Source organism: Micropterus dolomieu, linkage group LG07 (assembly GCF_021292245.1).
Source record: "Micropterus dolomieu isolate WLL.071019.BEF.003 ecotype Adirondacks linkage group LG07, ASM2129224v1, whole genome shotgun sequence".
NCBI classification, from domain to species: domain Eukaryota; kingdom Metazoa; phylum Chordata; class Actinopteri; order Centrarchiformes; family Centrarchidae; genus Micropterus; species Micropterus dolomieu.
This window is the reverse complement of record NC_060156.1, coordinates 10,232,906-10,249,841: the sequence shown is the minus strand read 5'-3', so window position 1 is coordinate 10,249,841 and position 16,936 is coordinate 10,232,906. Positions and strand designations below refer to the sequence as shown.

Sequence of the window (16,936 nt, the reverse complement as noted above, 5' to 3'; positions counted from 1 at the left end):
ATGTACATTCAAACTCAGCTCAAAGCTGTGACTTGCACTCAGTTGTTTTCAAAAGCATGTTCGCTCTTTGAAATGAGTTCTGGGACAGTCACCATCGCAAACAAGACAAAATAGCCTAAATGTGAATGGAGTTCACATCCAGGTACTTTAACCAATCTCAGCTTTTCTGCTCTTAGTTCTTAGGAAGGGAGCTTGAGCTGCCACATGTCGTGCTGAATGATTTTACAAGAACATGAGATACTGTAAAGCCTGTTTATTTATGGAACTAGCTCACATGAGCAGCCATGTATTCATCCACTGCAAAGTGAGTTCAAGCTGTATGGGTTCAGAAAAAAAGGACATATTGGTCCGTGCAGCACGTGTCTGCTGTAAATTGTATACAAGAAAAAACTGCCAAATGTTTTGAAATGTCACTTAGAAATCCTCGCTTTTGTCTTGTTTGCTATAAATCTCACTTTTAAGATATTTGCGGCCCACAACACATTGTGTCAGAGGGAGACTTTGACTTTATATGTTGTGTCTTTGTGAAGGATCCTTGTTTTGTTTTAGCCAGACCTCTCTTCTCTATAGGATTAGCTGAAAGCTGTAAAGCTTTGTGACAGATCAGTCTGTCACTTACCGATACAAGAAACACACTTTAAGACACACACACACTCAAGATGTTAAAACATCTTATTTCCCCTTTTTGCAGTAACTGTGCTATTGGGTGTCTACTTGCAAATGTATCATACCCTTTCTCTTACTGCCATCCAGTGGTGACTTGTTGCAGTCAAACATGAGCCAAACAATAAAATTATATAAAACTATAACAAATATTCTTGTAGTTTTTGAGTATAATACACTTTCAAAGATTATATTTATAAGTGGGGTTTTGTCTTTATGTTTCCAGTTGATTATGTTGGCCAGTTTTTGTTTTAGTTCATAAAACAATTGGGGAACTTTGTTGCAGATATTGTGACAGAATTATTCCCACTTTGTCTCAACTGTACACTATTCTCTTCTATTCCATTATTTATGTCTGTTTGTGTCTCTGGAGTCCGTAACTGCCAATAGAGACACCCATCCCTCCTCCCCAGCAGGGATGATAACACTTCCACATCTATCCTGTGGATGGCAGCGGTGTAAAGGAAACCCCTTCGCTCTCTGCTGATAATTCCTCTCAACCCCACCAACCCAAAAGCGCAGTAGCAAAGCCCATTTCAGGTAGCCATTAATAACTTGAGAAAAGTCCTCTCTCTGCCTCATCCTCAGGTCTCACTTGACAAGGTTGGCCTCATTTGAACTTTTGACCAACCTGTAATTTGCAATGTAAGCTACCCAATTTACAACACCTTCACAATGGCCTGTGCTATAATGATTACTCATCACTGCAGTGCAGGCTTCAGAGAGAGAGAGAGAGAGAGAGAGAGAGAGAGAGAGTGTGAGTGAGTGAGTGAGTGAGTGAGTGTGTGTGTGTGTGTGTGTGTGTGTGTGTGTGTGAAGGGGTAGATGATATGGTAGCACCGTAGAAAGACTATAGGCCTACTATAGGCAGTGAAATGGTCAAAACAAGAATACGTATCTGAACACCTTTCAGTAAAGTCATATACATAAAAGCACAGTCACACATCACTGTGTAAACATCGCCGACTGCATCTGAGCTGCAGAGACATTAGTGCTGCAGGCGTTGATATGACTGATAACAATGTTTAAAGTCTGGTGTCACTTCAGTGAATCAACAGACATATGAACTCTTGCCCTGCTGTTCCTTTCCCACTAAAGAAAAAGAAACATGATGCATCACCCTCACCCTAAAACTGAACTGGTGGTTTTGGGGTTTTGAGCAATTCCATCACAATCCACTGCAGAATTAGCCCGCTCCACTCAGTGGACTGCAAGCATTCGTCAGCAAACTCTGCAGTGAGATGCAACTCGATGGCAGTCGACGTTTCCCCTAATGGGAAACAATTACACACTCAGTGGCTTCTTCAGTGACTTCTGATGAGACTCATTCACTGAGGAAATGGCCACGTAATCATGTGTGTGTAATGCGCTAACGCTGCTTATTGCTCACTGAGTCGGGCTCATGCTGAGCAAGTCAGAGCTTCAGTGGACTCTTTAGCCACCATATGAGTTTGATGAGAAGAGAAATGTGAAGGGAAACAGCCATCAGTGTACAACACGCACACTCAGAGAAATACCTCCAGTGACGTCGACGCCACTTTAAATGTTTCCAAGCAAATAAGTCTCCCACAAAGCCAAATAATTCCTATTGCTTCCTCTTTCTCAGTAGAGTGACTATGTGAATAGATTACACTGGGAAACGGGCACTTTTTATGATTCATACCCAGCTGGACTCCGGCACTGATGTAAACACTCAAACAGCCATGGAGACATGCAGGTTGTCATTTTAAGCTTCAGTGATAGATCATAGTCATTTTCCCAACAACTGGTTCAGCTGTCTTAAAACTAGGACTTGATAGACATGATAGAAGCTATTGCTCTTAAATCTGAGTAAATCCATCTGTAATTTAAATGAGTGAAGATTTTGAGATGTTTTTTATTATAGTATGTACAGCTGTTAGGCCAAAGTCTAATCTCACATTTTCTTTTTCACATATTGCAGCATATTGAATTGATTTTGTGACGCTAGACCCCCTGCAAAAAGAGCTATTTTCTTATAAAAATCCGTCAGTTGTTATCTTAATATACAACCAGTAACTGATATTGACAAGCAAAGTATGATTTAATGTTACTGCGTGAGAATTTCATGCCTTAACCTATGCAACAAGTCTAAAGCCATGTAACCCTGAGGGCAATTAATTACATCAGTGTGGCTGCTGATAATGAAGTTATCTATCATCAGCAGCTACAAATATTTTTGCATTAATCAAATCTACTATTTATAAAATTACCAATCTTAATGCTACTCTCTCCACTGATCTGCTTTTTCAATTCCTCTACGATAAACTCTGATGTGAATCACAAAGCTTGCAGCTTTCTGATTCAGCCATGACAACTCAGACTGGTTTGCAGTACAGATATTACCATTTATTTATTACCATTTGCATGATGAGGGTTAGGGTTATGATTACCAATCTTGCATATATCATGTTGGTTATGAATACAAAGATGATGCAAATAATAAGTAACAGTGTCACTTTTTATGTCTTGGATTCCAATGTGGTGATTTAGAGAACTCGTTGGAAAGTTATTCAGAAGCTGGTAAATTCTTCTGGTTTAAGGAACCACCTTTTAACAAATGGGTTATTTTAATAATTATATTGCTCATCAATGACAACCATATGAGATTAGCCAGAAACAAAACCCTGAAAATTGCTAATGTGACTTTCTGGGAAAAAATAAGAAATTATTTGTCAAATATATTTGCATTTAGTGCATGCAAGCATACTGATATTGATTTAGCCTTCCCTCACTGCGTAAAAAGACCGAAATACTCTGAGGTGTTTTGATAGTCCTTTAGCTCTTCGGTCGCCTTCAGACTACTTCAGCATTATCTATTCAACAAACCATTTTGTTTTGACAATAACAAATGCCTCTAAGTTTTTGCAGCACTGGCATCTAAGAAATGAATATAATTTTTGTTTTTTGAAAGAAGTATTCATCTTCTTTCTCCCTTTTTGTTTGGAAATGATAGGAGCACACCCAGATATAAAAGAAGACCTGTGGTCTTGCTTAGAAAGAAGAGATTCAGTACTGAGTGCTGTCTTTTGTTCGTTTGCTGCTGAGACACAATTTTATCTATTGGAAATCCCACTATTAACATACGATTAAAAGGACATTGTATCTGCAGAAGCAGAGAGAGGTCAGTGACAGCTTTTATATGACAACATACTAACATATCTCCAAGGAACAGCATCTGTTTTGTTTAACAGTGTATTTGGCTTTCCTGCAATTAACATTTCTTTTCTGCTTCAACTGTGAGTCAAACATGTTTCGATTATGTCACAGGTAGAATAAAATATAAAAAACAATTAAGAAAAGGCTAACAAAAGTCTAAGTTGGCTATGAATAACTAGCAAATAATCAGTTCAGGACACGTATTTCAATCCTAAACTGCCTTCATCTCTGCAACATGTGGCCGGGACAGTTTATCATACTGAAGGTTTATCTAAGTGTGGGGGAGAAGTGCTATGCTGCAGGGAGAGATTGCCTTTACTTCCACAGCACCAACAGAGCAAAACAATGTGCCGCATGATAAAAAATTGCTTCATAACTCTCACATTGTGTGTCTGGCATCATTATGAGGCACAATAGCCTCTGGAGGGCCCCGGCTTTTATTGGCGTGCCTCTTGCAGCAGCAAAGTCTCATCCATTAAACAAATCAGGGGGTTATGTATTAGATTAGCTGTACAGCAGGCATCGGGGAACGCCTAGAAGAACACATGAAACCTCGTCTCATTCCCTCTCATAATCCCCTGGAATAAATTACCTAATTGACAGCATTAGGGTGATACTGTCAGAAGGTGCCTCTTAGAGCGTAATGTATAATGAAAATACACAACGTTGCTAAATTGCATTTTTGGTATTAAAAATGATAAACGGCAGCCATTTGGGGCATATTTAGAGTGAGGCCTCTCCTCATAGCATGCTGCCAGATCTCATTTTTCCATATTTCTTAATAAATTTGTGGTGTCAGTGATATTAAAAGCTCATTTCTGCTGAGGAATATTTAATAAAGCTTCTGTGTGATAGGAAGCCAATGTCACACAGAGAGTCAGGAAACTAGTTGGTGGCAGCTTGGATCGCCCACCCCCTACTGTGTCACCATGACCTATGAGGTGAGAAATGGACTGCCCCCCACTGGTGAAGGGTCAATACTGCAGCGGAGATTCAAGAGGTGCCCCTCACAGTTCAGCGCACTATTCATTCTGCAACCAAGCTGAAAGCGACAGAGCCTTTTGACTTTCTCCAAAGTGAAAACTGTCTGCATCCCATTTTCTTAAAGTGTTGGGTACACTTGGCTCAGTGAAGATCAGCTCACTGTTCCAGGATCAGAAAAAGCACCAGGCCAGGGAGTGGGTGTGTGTGTGGGCGAGCGGTATGCCTTCCTATTAGAAGCAAACAAAAGCCTTGAATGATTTCTGGGGACGAGCAACCTGCCTATAGCTAACAGAAGGATGTTTATAGACATGAGCAGATTATTGCTCAGGCAGATACTTTGATGTAATGGAAAATTTAAATGAAGGTAAAATGCCTCCTCCAGTCATAATAAAGCTTACTACCACTTTCAGAAGAGCATAAATATCACACACACCTATAATAATAGAACTTGCTTGCAGTTGACAGTACCTGTTATGGTGCTTACACATTCAATCAATCTTACAGCATAAGAATATACTGTGTTGCAGCTTAAATAAGTGGTTTAATCGTTCAAATTTAAAGGTAAAATGTCATTTTTGTAACTGTGAAAGTAAATACAGCTTTACTTTACTTTACTTTTAAGACTCTTACTTGCGTGTGTGTGTGTGTGTGTGTGTGTGTGTGCACGCGCAGAGAACTTAGGGTGGGGGGACAGTCAGAGTGCACGATTTCTGTCTAGATGTGTGGACATATTGTAACTACAGGAGGCGTTCACCCTTCTCCTAAAGTGCGAAAGTGGGCAGCAGCTGGTTCAGAAAGTAATAACCTTTTGTCACATTGTTTCCTATGCTCGCATTATCTTAGTTATTTTTCTGTCACAGCAAAGTCACCAGTTTTCAAACTATTACAAATAGCTCAGTGGGCAAAATAATAGCATTATCTAAACGTTCTATTTGACTTTTATTTGCGTCATTTACACTGAGCCACCCTGGAGAAATTATTACCCTGGATATGGGGAGATATTACCTTCAGCAGTAATGTACCCTGATAGCTGGGGAAAATTTGAAATCTTTACTTATGATGCAGCATAAAAAACTCTCTTGGGTTGTCATTTTGCTGTCAAAATGCCTTACCTTCATTACCTGATCATGTTGTCTAATAAAATTAAACAAATATAGATAGAAGTAGTCATGGGATCAACAGCAAAATTAGAATTTAAATCAATATAAAGGTGATAATAATGTAATAAAATGTATTTTGATTCAATGCATCACTCACACTAAACTCCAAAAGTTCAGTGCTGACAGTTCAGTTCAGTATTAAATCAGCAACACTTTCAATATGAGGCTATATCTTATCACATCTGGATAAGATCTTCATAAGCGCATGGAAAGACAAGTATAAGTGATATTCAGCTCTATTTTATCCATTACACCTATACATCCTTCTGGCAGCATTTTATCGCTGCTGTGTTCAGTGTGACAGGTGCAAAGGAGCCGACGCACAAATTCGTGGGGTTTTGGAATCTTGTGTCAACCAATAGCAGCGCGCATGGAGTTGTGGCTGGCGGGGTTTAGGTTGATCGTCGGGCACCTGTGCCAATCACATAGTTTGTAGGAGGAGTTCAGGAACTCGGAGGTGTGTCTGAAGAATACGAGTCTACAGCTGCATACTGTATCCAAGTCGGGGAGTAATGGCATGAGTACTGCTTTATACTGTTTAGACAAGCTTTACAGTGCGCGCGCTGGAAACTAATACTCGACTTCTTCTGCTCTCACGCCAGTCACAAATTAGGCCGTCAGGCACTGCGGGGGGAGGCGGCGGACTGTAAGACAAACTGTAAACTTAGTCAAAAGCGACTAAAGTCCCCCAAACTCACAGGCTGAAGAGGCTTCGAACGCAAACGATTCATCCTTGCTGGCTGTTCCAAGGGAGGATACACTGCTGGACATGTGAATTTAAAGGAGATACTTGCTAAGCACAACAATGAAACCAACGACTACCCCGTGTTGCTTCGGCTTTCTCCTGACTTGCTTCTTGTTTGGGTCGAGCTCCTCACAATCAGGTGAGTCAACGCCGTCCATCTGCTCTCCGGTGCGCAGTTTTGTGTATCCGTGGAGGTGGTCGGTGCGCACTGAGCGCACTGGGACAACTGTTTATGGAGCATACTTTTCTATTACCGTTGTTCTTTTTATGCGTATAACAAAGGCTTTAGGGCTCGACAGATAATTCGGCAACTCCTACTGCCATTTTCACAATTGGTAAGCATCCTAATGTTGAAGAAACGTCTAAATCACAGCCTTGACATTCCCCTGACAAGGGACTGGCGTACATAGCGCTGTGATACTGAAACACAGGTGTTTGAGCAGATGGCAGCGAGTAGCAGGACATATCTGTTGTGATAACCTGAATGCATCCAAGCGAGGGACTTGCTCTGTCTTCTTCGTGCACAGAGCGGCACTGTTGAAGTTGGAGGGAAATGAGAGCATTTGATGTCCATCACACGTGTCTTTAGACACAGTGTGGACAAACACAGAGGAGTGACAGCCGTGCTTTACAACAAGCTACTGTGCTCTTGTCTTCCCTCCTGTGGATTGACAGGCTGTCTAATGCACGACTAGTTTCAAAAGTTCTGTCTTGACTTTTTCTTCCCCTCCTGACTAGTTTATCCCAAAATAACAGATAGTAGGAATAAAAAAAGCTGGTACCCATACACAGTCATTTCTTGGAAATATCGGTTGGTAGAACAGTGGGTTGTATTCACCAGGTCTAAGCTTCAAGCCTTGTCATTTCAAGGGCACCGGCTTGATCAAACCACTTTAAGTCCTGCTGTTTGGAAAGAGTCTGTGGTTGTTGTGTTTTAATACTGATCTTTGTAACTCTCTCACCTGTACAAAGGGCGATAACAGTGGTGAACATTCATCCATATGCATTCTGTAATCGGGATAAAAGCAAAGCGGATTACCGTGAAATTACATTATTCCTCATTTTATAGTGAGTCCCCTCGGGGATCCTGTGGTTTGGCAATCAGCTTTGCAGCGCTCAGGACTTTCATGCTGGCAGTGGCAGTACCGTTTGTGCAGTGCAGCGGCGCTCTTTACGCACAGGGAAATATGGATGCGCTCAAGGAGTGAGCGTGTGTGAGTGAGAGATATTGAAAGGCTTGTAAATAAATAGACACAAGCAAAAACCACCATCACCCTCGTCGTCATCATGCATAATCACCTTTAGGCGGGACGAAGATTGAAAGGAGACTACTTACAGCGTATAAAAGGACATGCCCATTATTTTTCTGTGGGAAATTTGTCATTTATGAGTGGGTTTCTATATGATTTCGCGAATTTGGCCTCGCTGTTTAAAATATAATAATACATTTGTATTATTCAGGTTGTTCTGAGTGAAACGCTGAATGAGACATTTTGAAATCAATCATCAAATGTGATCTCATTACCAGTAAATGCGCACAGTTTACACAGGCCCGCCACTGTAACATATGAGGGGATCCGCGTCCAGAAGAGCCTTAAAGGGCACAGCGGGTGATTGAATAAAAAGTGAGGGACGCGTTTCATCCTGTCATTTTACGCACAGAACAAAGCCCTTGTGTTACAATGACGAAAACACAGTCCGATTGTTGGTGGGCCAATGTTGGAGAAACATTGACCCATGTCTCGAGGTAACTCAGGTAACACCCCCCCGAAGGAAATTCTTATTTATTTGTTATTGGATTTAGGGTTAAATTTTCACATATTTTACTACATTTCGATAACACAAGCTTATTTGTCAAGAATGCTGTTTTTGCCCAAACAAGCTGCAATAGGGATAAAATAAAACACCGCCACAATAGGGCCGCTTCGCGCACTTGAGGTTGCAACACATTCTCAATCTAACGCATTTCTCGGAAAAGGAGAGAATCCAGCATACATATGACATTGGCAATTGCCTCTCACACAAACAGGCTGATATCATCACCTGGTAGAGCTCCACACATTGTCAAATGAATCTGGAAGTTGAAAGAACACTGAAGAGAGTCAGAAAGACGCAGACAAACGTAGGATGATCGGCTTATATTGGTGAGAGAAAGAAACGCTGAGAACTGCAAAGTGCGCGAATGAGTGGTCGGATTCGCTCTTGCGCGTGCCGAAGCCGGAGGTTTGTATGAGGCATGCAGCGAGGAAATAGGGAGCTTCTTTGATATACGCTTGCATCTCCCTTAATGTGTCATTAAAACGTGAGACTTCTTGATGAAGTGGACTAAAGTTCTGTAAAATGATATTGCCTACCATGTCACATTTTCAGCATCTGTGAAAATCAGAACATTTTCCAGACCACCATGAGCTTTTAGTTATTGCTGAATAGCATACAAATTCTGTAACTTTCACAGCCCACAAAGAAAACCATGTAACCCTTAAGTGGAACACACAAATCACCTAAACTGGAGTTAATGGGTTTTCACATGACAGCTGGGACATATGTCTGCAAGATGCAAGTGGACCACAGAGTCCCTGCACTGCACTCTGCTCTTCATTTGACTGCAGATATATGCCGGAGCAGGAAGATAGTGGTGGGAAGTGCATACAGCTTTGAACCATTTGTGCGCAGGAGTCATGTTATCTGTTTCAACTGCAACTGTGTGTGTGTGTGTGTGTGTATGTGCGCGCACGTGCGCTCCTGTGATAGATAAACTATGTCCTTAAATGACCCATTCTTTTTTCCTAATTTAAACCTAAACTGGAAGTTGAGTTACATTTTTAAAGAATTCTTCTCAGAAGGTGCACTACCTCCCAAAAATGTAATGGAAGTTTAATAATAGTTTGGTGGCTATACCCTCTACCATCCTTGATTTTATAGTGTCCCCCACCCACTGTTTGCAGGACTTGAAATTGACAGTGCAGTTCCAGTGCAGTTCCAGTGTGTAGCAGATATGTTCATCAAAATGTTTACACCAATTCAGCAGAGGCACAGTGAGAGACTCATCTACAAAAAGGAGATATGTGGATTTGTTAGTTCTATTTTCTTTTTTGCACTTCTTTTGCACCATGTTGCAGACTGTCACTTCTTGTACAACTATTCTTCGTTGTGTATTTATTTTTCTTCCACTCTGAAGGAAAGAATGGTGTCACATTTAAAGGCCTACACAGCTCTGCTTCATCACAAAGACCTCTTACAGTCATATCTTTGCCTGCTGTCGCCTGATAAAGGAGCTTTGACCCTGGACTGCCACCAGGCTTTTTATTAGAAGAATGGCAGTCTTTGATTAGGTGGTGATCCACTTCCATTTGTTGGATAAAGAATGTGAACCTTTGTGCTTTCATCTTCTCTGTCTGTGTCTGTGTGAGAGACAAGGAGCAACATAAAGCGATCCACCACACGGAAATATCTGTTAAACTAATATAGAATTTAACAACAAATCCTCCTGTCTTGATTTTGCAAATTGTCATGATGTGTTTTCAAAGTTCATCAGTTCCTGGTGACGCACAAGATGTGATCATTTGGTTAATGTGATAAGTGATTAGATGTAGAATACCGCTTTATTGTTTCCCCCTTTCTGGTGATTTTGCGTTGACCTTTCCTTTCAATGACAATAATAAAAACTGATAGACATACTAATACTGTCCTAAAGTCCATACCTTGTCATATGTTACTGACAGCCAAACGACATTTGCTGCAGACAGTAAATTTAAGCCATATTTATTGTCTTTTCCTCTCCTGGGGATTTCACCCTGCAGCCAGAAAAAGAATAACAAACTGTCTGTTTATGTAATCTAGACTGTGGTTTCACTGTGAGAGTAGTGGAAACCATTAAGTTCCCTATAAATCTCTCCACTTCTCAACAAACAAACTGCTTCTGAACCACTGGCATCAATAATACAAGTGTAGCACCCACAACAAGGCCCAAGAATCCCTAATAAGATATCACTTTAATATTTCAACAGGGACTGAAGATGTGTGCGGCAGTAGCCCACTCAATAGTGAGTCAATGGCCTTATAGTACCTCTGCCTTATTATTGTAATATTCTTTAATTACTACCACAGGGATGTTTTATATTTGTTTTAAAATGTGTGCGATTACCACAGATTTCTTTTTTAAGGGTGACAAGAGAGAAGTTGGTAGGCTCATAACCAGCCAGACTGACTGCAGCCAGCAGAAATGATTGGATCATACCCTACGTGACCTTTATGAGCGCTGCGCCCTCATTTATCACCTGCAGTCATAAATGCACCATACATGTGCATGTGTTTTGCCATGCATCATTGTCAGCCATAAAATTTCCTTTTTGTGTTGGATGTCATAATTGGATTAAAGCGTGTCTGTACAGGCTTAATTTTGCCAGCTGTTAATCAAATGTGTGTTTAAAATGCAAATGCTATGTTTGTAGCGTGGTTTACAAACAATTAGATTACCACAGATTTGATGAGGTTTATTGAAAATGGAAGGCTTTCTGCTGTTTTTCATTCCCTGTATGTTGCTCTTGCTTTCATGGTTTCTCTTTTTGCTTTCAGTAAATTGAGTGAGCTTTCAGTTTGTGTGTGTGTGAGAGAATGAAAGGGAAGGGGGCAAGAGAGAAACACACAAATAGAAATACTGATAGCCTCCGTGCAGCACAGGCACCGAGTGCTGAATACCCAGCAGCCAGAGTCCTTCATTAACAAGGTAGTGCAACCAAGACAAACACTAGTGAGGAATACACCACAGCTAGTTTAGACAGATTGGGGACTAAGTTTCAGCAGCGGGGAAATAAATCTGCTGCTTTTTAATTAGGTTAGCAAATGTGCATTTAGGGCCACCAAGAAGAGCTTGCAGCATGAAAGACAATACTATTCTCAGGGCTTCTCCTACCATTCAGCATTTTTTTAACATGGTGAATTGGGATCGACATAAACAACACTCCAAGAAAAGAGGCCAAATGATGTTGTGTCATACACAGTGCAGATTGTCAGTCAAAAATCCCTGGTTCAATTCTGTTATTTCTATGAATAGTAAAAATAGCAGACTGTGTCGACTCAGCCAGCAAGAGAAGTGAAACATAAACAGAAACCATACCTTAATCTTAATCCGAAGAAAACTGAAACAAGTCTTAGCAAAATTATACAGGTTGGAAAACTTGTATAATAACTCCATGTAACTCCATGCATTATGCTGCAATCCCCAAACATTTTCTACTTTCTTGCCTTCATCATGGAGCTGCCATTGGTCTTCATCTTTGTGTGAGTATGTAAGTGTTCTCAAAATTAGGTTCATGGGTTTGTCAACACAAATGCACACCAACATTCACAGAAATGTTACAGGAAAAAAGGGCTGTCGCTTTCTTTCTTCTGAAAATGTCTGGGGTTTGGGGTTTTTTTTTTGCAAGATATCAAACAAACAATTGTTGCAACATTTTTACATTTAATATTCGAAACAGACCAAGTTTTCTTGGGAGGTTTGCATAATATTGTTTGAAATGTAGAACATTGTTTTTTATAGCATTCACACAAAGTTGTCTGTCAGTGCCAGTGTGCCTCACACATTGGCGCACACACTCCGAGACTCACTCCCACACACTTGCGCACATACCCACACACTCATGCTGCCTTCACCCTGGGCCATCACTCTGAAGTATAAGGCAAACGTGCGAGATCCAGGCCCTTGATGAAAGCCTCACTCCTGTGTTCACTAAACAATGTAGAACTGAACGTATCGTGTATGTCTGTCAGTTTGTGAAACTTTTGATCCCCTTTGTTATTGCTAATACTCTTCTTACATTAAGCCCGTCTGTCCTCCGCATCCTCCTGGAGGGCTGCAGAAGTCTGTCAGGCACCGACCCTTTTGACAACCACGTTTTGAGGGTTTCAGAATGTGGTGACAAATGGTCTGGTAAAAATGTGCATGTTCCTGTATGTGTGTTTGTATGTGTGGTGACTGTGTCTGTCAGTGTTTGTTTGTGTGGCTGCATGGTTGGAGGTAAAGAGGGAGACTGACAGACTAACCGAGCTCCAGAGACTCTCTCTCTCTGCTCTAGTGTCTGCCTGTTCCTCTTCCTCCGCCCACCCTCTGCCTTCATCTGTGGCTTTGTAAGCCTCCACATAATGTGGTAGCATTAAAATGACAATAGAAATTATGGCTAATCTTTGTTAAGACATAGTCATTACCGCCACGTTTTAGAATGAGAGTCCGATGATAAGAGTTGGGCTGCCATGTTTTCTCTCTGTCTGAAGCGACAGCCTGACATATTGGAGTGATGTGTTTTATTCTCACTTTTTTGTGTTATTTTTCTATTCCCGCACAAAGTTAATAATGGTGGCGAACATATGAAATGATGATAATAGGCTGACAACTTGGGCATGAAAGACTGGCTCCACCTTCAAACGAGCTTTTCATGCAGTTCTGCGTGTGGGTGTGTGTTAAAGGGCTGATTTCTCTCAACTCTCTCCCTCGCTGTCTCTTTCCTCTTTTAGTAATCCCCTTATAAAATATTCATAGCTAATCTGCATTTACAGTGTAATTACAGATTGGCTTTTGAATGATATCGGATATGGCCAGGACTAAACACACGCAAAATCTGAATCATTGATTTGGTGATTTGTGTACCTGAATAAATATGAAACAGTCTTGGGGTGTGTTATGTGGGTTAAAGTTTTAAGTAATTGTTTAATGTTAAAACAGCATTTTTAACTGATCAGTCAGTCAGTACAATTGTAGCAAGAGTTACCATTTCTTTTCACGACAAGAACCCACAATTTAATGTTACATTTTATTATTAATTTATCTTCGGGGCCCTGCATCTGAAAAGAGTTACTGTAAATTGTTCACTGTCTATGTTGGTGCTGTGCACACAGTTATTATGAAAGCTCCAGCAGAATGAAATATGTCACAAAACTGTCCCTGTCTTTTTGCCCTCACTGCTCAAACTCTGTTCCCGTCTTTTGAGCACTGCTGGCCTCCGTTTAGTGGTAATGGAGCGGTGTGCCCTGTATGCTATTCTTGCAGGTCGATTTTTCACTTGTGTTAGAGGAGAGGGGGGTGGCATCCTTTTAAATGAAGCACTTGGCGTTTGTGACCTGTAATAAATGAGTTTGCAGTCAGTCATGGCAGCTGTAAGGAGACATCTGGGAGCGAGGGGGGGGGGGGCATATTCAGACTTTACTGGGAGACAGTTTATCTATTCAAGGATAACAAATGGCTGCACCAAACATGCTATCTGTTAAACGAAAAATAATAGTTATCATATTGTAAAAACTTAGCTGTTTACTATACAAATATCACAGGATGCAGAAAGGTTAGGATGCAGAAACTGAAAGGTTATATGATCGAGATTCTTACTGTAATACAATCAAAAAATGTATTAAATCACCATCTCACCATTGAATACCATAGGAGAAAAATATAAAATAGAGTACAACAAGCACGGTATGAGTTATGGCTGAGGAGCACAAGCATAAGCACATGAATATTAGAAAAGTGCTTATTTTTCATCAGGGACGTAGATGAGGAGAGGGGAGATGAGGCTGCAGTAAAGAAAATGAAAAGTAGAAAGCGTGAATTTCTATTTGTCACCATGGATTCATTGTTTTTCTGCCTTTAATCCCTCAATTTCCAACAAAAATGTCGAACATTACATTTATTTTAATAATGACAATCATCTATTTGTGTGTTTGTACTTTGAGTGTTCATGAAGGCAGTGATCTTATTCGTGCTTTAAAATCTCTTTACTGACACATTCCCCTCCACAACACACCCACTGGGTTACTGTATTAATACTGAAAGATCAGTTGATTTCACAAAAGTGCTTTAGGAGTTCAAAAACAGAGAGTATGAGCCAAAAAATACCAGACCCTTGGTCCTTTTAAGAAGATTAGTACTAGCAGATCAAATGAAAGATATGAGAGAGAAAGAGATATGAGATTCAGCGAACTACATTTCACTTATGTAAATCGATTTTTATACATTTTCCTTCAACGTTAAAGGAAATGTTCAATACTCATTAGTTTGGCTGTCGCTGGTGTGAAGCAGCAGTCACCTTGCAGCAAAGCAGAAATAGCGCAGCTCTCGCTCCCTGGATGTGAAGGTACATAAAGCACAGGATGAGAGGAGCAGGAAAGGCAATTGACCTTGGCTGCTTTTGGGGGCTGGCTATATAGCCGCCCGGATGGATGCTATAGTTCTGCAGTTTGGCAGAGAGAGAGGAGAAGAGAGGGACAATGCTGAGTATGGTAGTTATGGTTCACAGTGTAAAGCAGATCTTTATTTTTTTTTGTAAGTATGCATTCTAATCGTTAAATTTAAACAATTGTGGAAAAAATTATTATCCTGGAAAATACTCTCTTTGGTAACATCTCTACTAAAGTTAATGAGTATGGAATGTATTTATTATTAGTGTAACTTTTTTGTAGATAACTTTAGACATGCCGCGTTAGAGAACTGTAACAGCAAGCTTTACGTCGTGTGTGTGTGTGAGTGGTTTTGTGTGTGAAGGAATGTGTGTTATGGGATGGGTGGGCTGGATGGGAGTTTATATCAAATGTGAGAGTAGCTGACTAAGTGCTACCCAGGTCCAAAGTCAACCCTGCCATTTTGCCCTGCTGTGCTATACTGTTTACCTGAGACAGGGGTGCTTTATCTCAGCCATTCGCTAGTGCATGTGTAAACACACGGGGGGGGGCACACTGCATATCACGCTGTTTTCAGCCCCCCTGCCTTTGTTCCAAAACCTCTCTCCCACAGAGAGACATTATCCCCCAACGGCAAGGTGAACGGGGTGCTGATGTAAGATTATTTGTAGCAGTAAGAGTAAGACAGAAAAAAAAGGGGGAGGGGGACAAAAGAGAAAAATTCTCCTAATTTTAGCCGGAGAAGGGCAGGCAGACGGCTGGGTACACGAGAGGAGAGGTGTCTTTCGGCTGGGATGGGACATGGGTGAGTGTCTTGGGAGTCTTTGTTAAAATGGTCGCTATCACAGGAGCTGGACGGACAATTAATCAGCAGCGGCCCAGCGGGGGAGCTTGGGCTCTGACAGAGACACTTCATTCTGCACAGGACACACACACGCACACACCTGCTGACAGGCTCACCCATAGCTTCTTATCAGCGCTTTCTTTTTGCTTCTGTTCTCATGTTTCTTGTCTTGTTTCCTTCTCCTTGTCCTCCTTTCTTCTCTTGTCTCCCTTCTTATGCTTCCCGTCTTCCTCTTTCTTTTTTTCATGGCCGCTTTCCCCCTCTTCTCTGCTCTGCTTGATTTTGCTCTTGTGGCTTTCCCTTGTCTCTTTTCTCCTCATCGTCCTCTCCTCTCCTTAAACATGTGGTTAGGTCCGTGAACCTCTAAAATAGAATCGGCTGAGAGTCCCTCTCATGACCTGACAGCTGACTCCAAACTCTGAATGAGTTGGAGACAGGGAAGTTAGGAGAGAGGGAAAATAAGGTGAGAGAGGGTGGACTGGTGGCTATACTTCACCCTAACCACCCTTCCCTTTCTTCCCTCCACTCATCCCTCCATTTCTGCCTTTCCACCACCTCGCTCTCCCCCACGGCTGGTGCTGAGTGATTGATGGATTCAGGTTTGACATGGCCCGGTTCACCCGAGGGCGTTAGCAAGGACACTAGTGAGATTCAGCCAGATGCTGGGGAGAGGCAGACAGGGAAAGTAAAAGACAAAGAAAGGAAGGAGGGAATACTTCACACTGTTGACCATCATGCCTTGTCAGGGTTGCCAGGGTGAGTAAGCTTTTCCTCAAACCGTGCACCTGTTCTCAGTTTTCCATTGCATCACCCTTTGGCCTTTCCACTATGTCCAGGATGTAATGAAATAATACAATTGTAACTAAATCCACAATAAAGGTAATGGGTTTCAATAAAGAACCTTATCGCTGAGCGCAAAGTGTTACACTCAGCGATAAGACATTTTTCCTTGTGGAATTAGATCACATTGACACTGTTCACTGTTAATAGCTAGACATAATTTTTGCATTTATATGTAGGGATTTGAAATTGTTTTAAAGCACTTAGGATTGTAGAATGTTTTCAGCACATACAGTGTAAGTCCTAAAGGATATTAAGGAATTTAAAATGAGCATTTATATATGACAATAGCAGCCTAATGTTGCCTTCCTACTTTAGCACACAAAAAAGCTGGGCTTCCTTCAAAACATGACACAGATA

The 16,936-nt window shown here is 41.2% G+C and overlaps 1 protein-coding gene across 1 annotated transcript in view; it reads left to right on the top strand.

The window, feature by feature from the left end:
• The first annotated feature begins 6,471 nt into the window (after positions 1 to 6,471).
• LOC123973492 (receptor tyrosine-protein kinase erbB-4-like) overlaps positions 6,472 to 16,936 on the top strand; it is a 366,438-nt gene continuing 355,973 nt past the window's right edge. Inside the window, exon 1 of the mRNA XM_046053563.1 lies at positions 6,472 to 6,868. Coding sequence (XP_045909519.1) covers positions 6,790 to 6,868 — 79 coding nt within the window. The 5' untranslated portion in view covers positions 6,472 to 6,789. The remainder of the gene's footprint in view (positions 6,869 to 16,936) is intronic.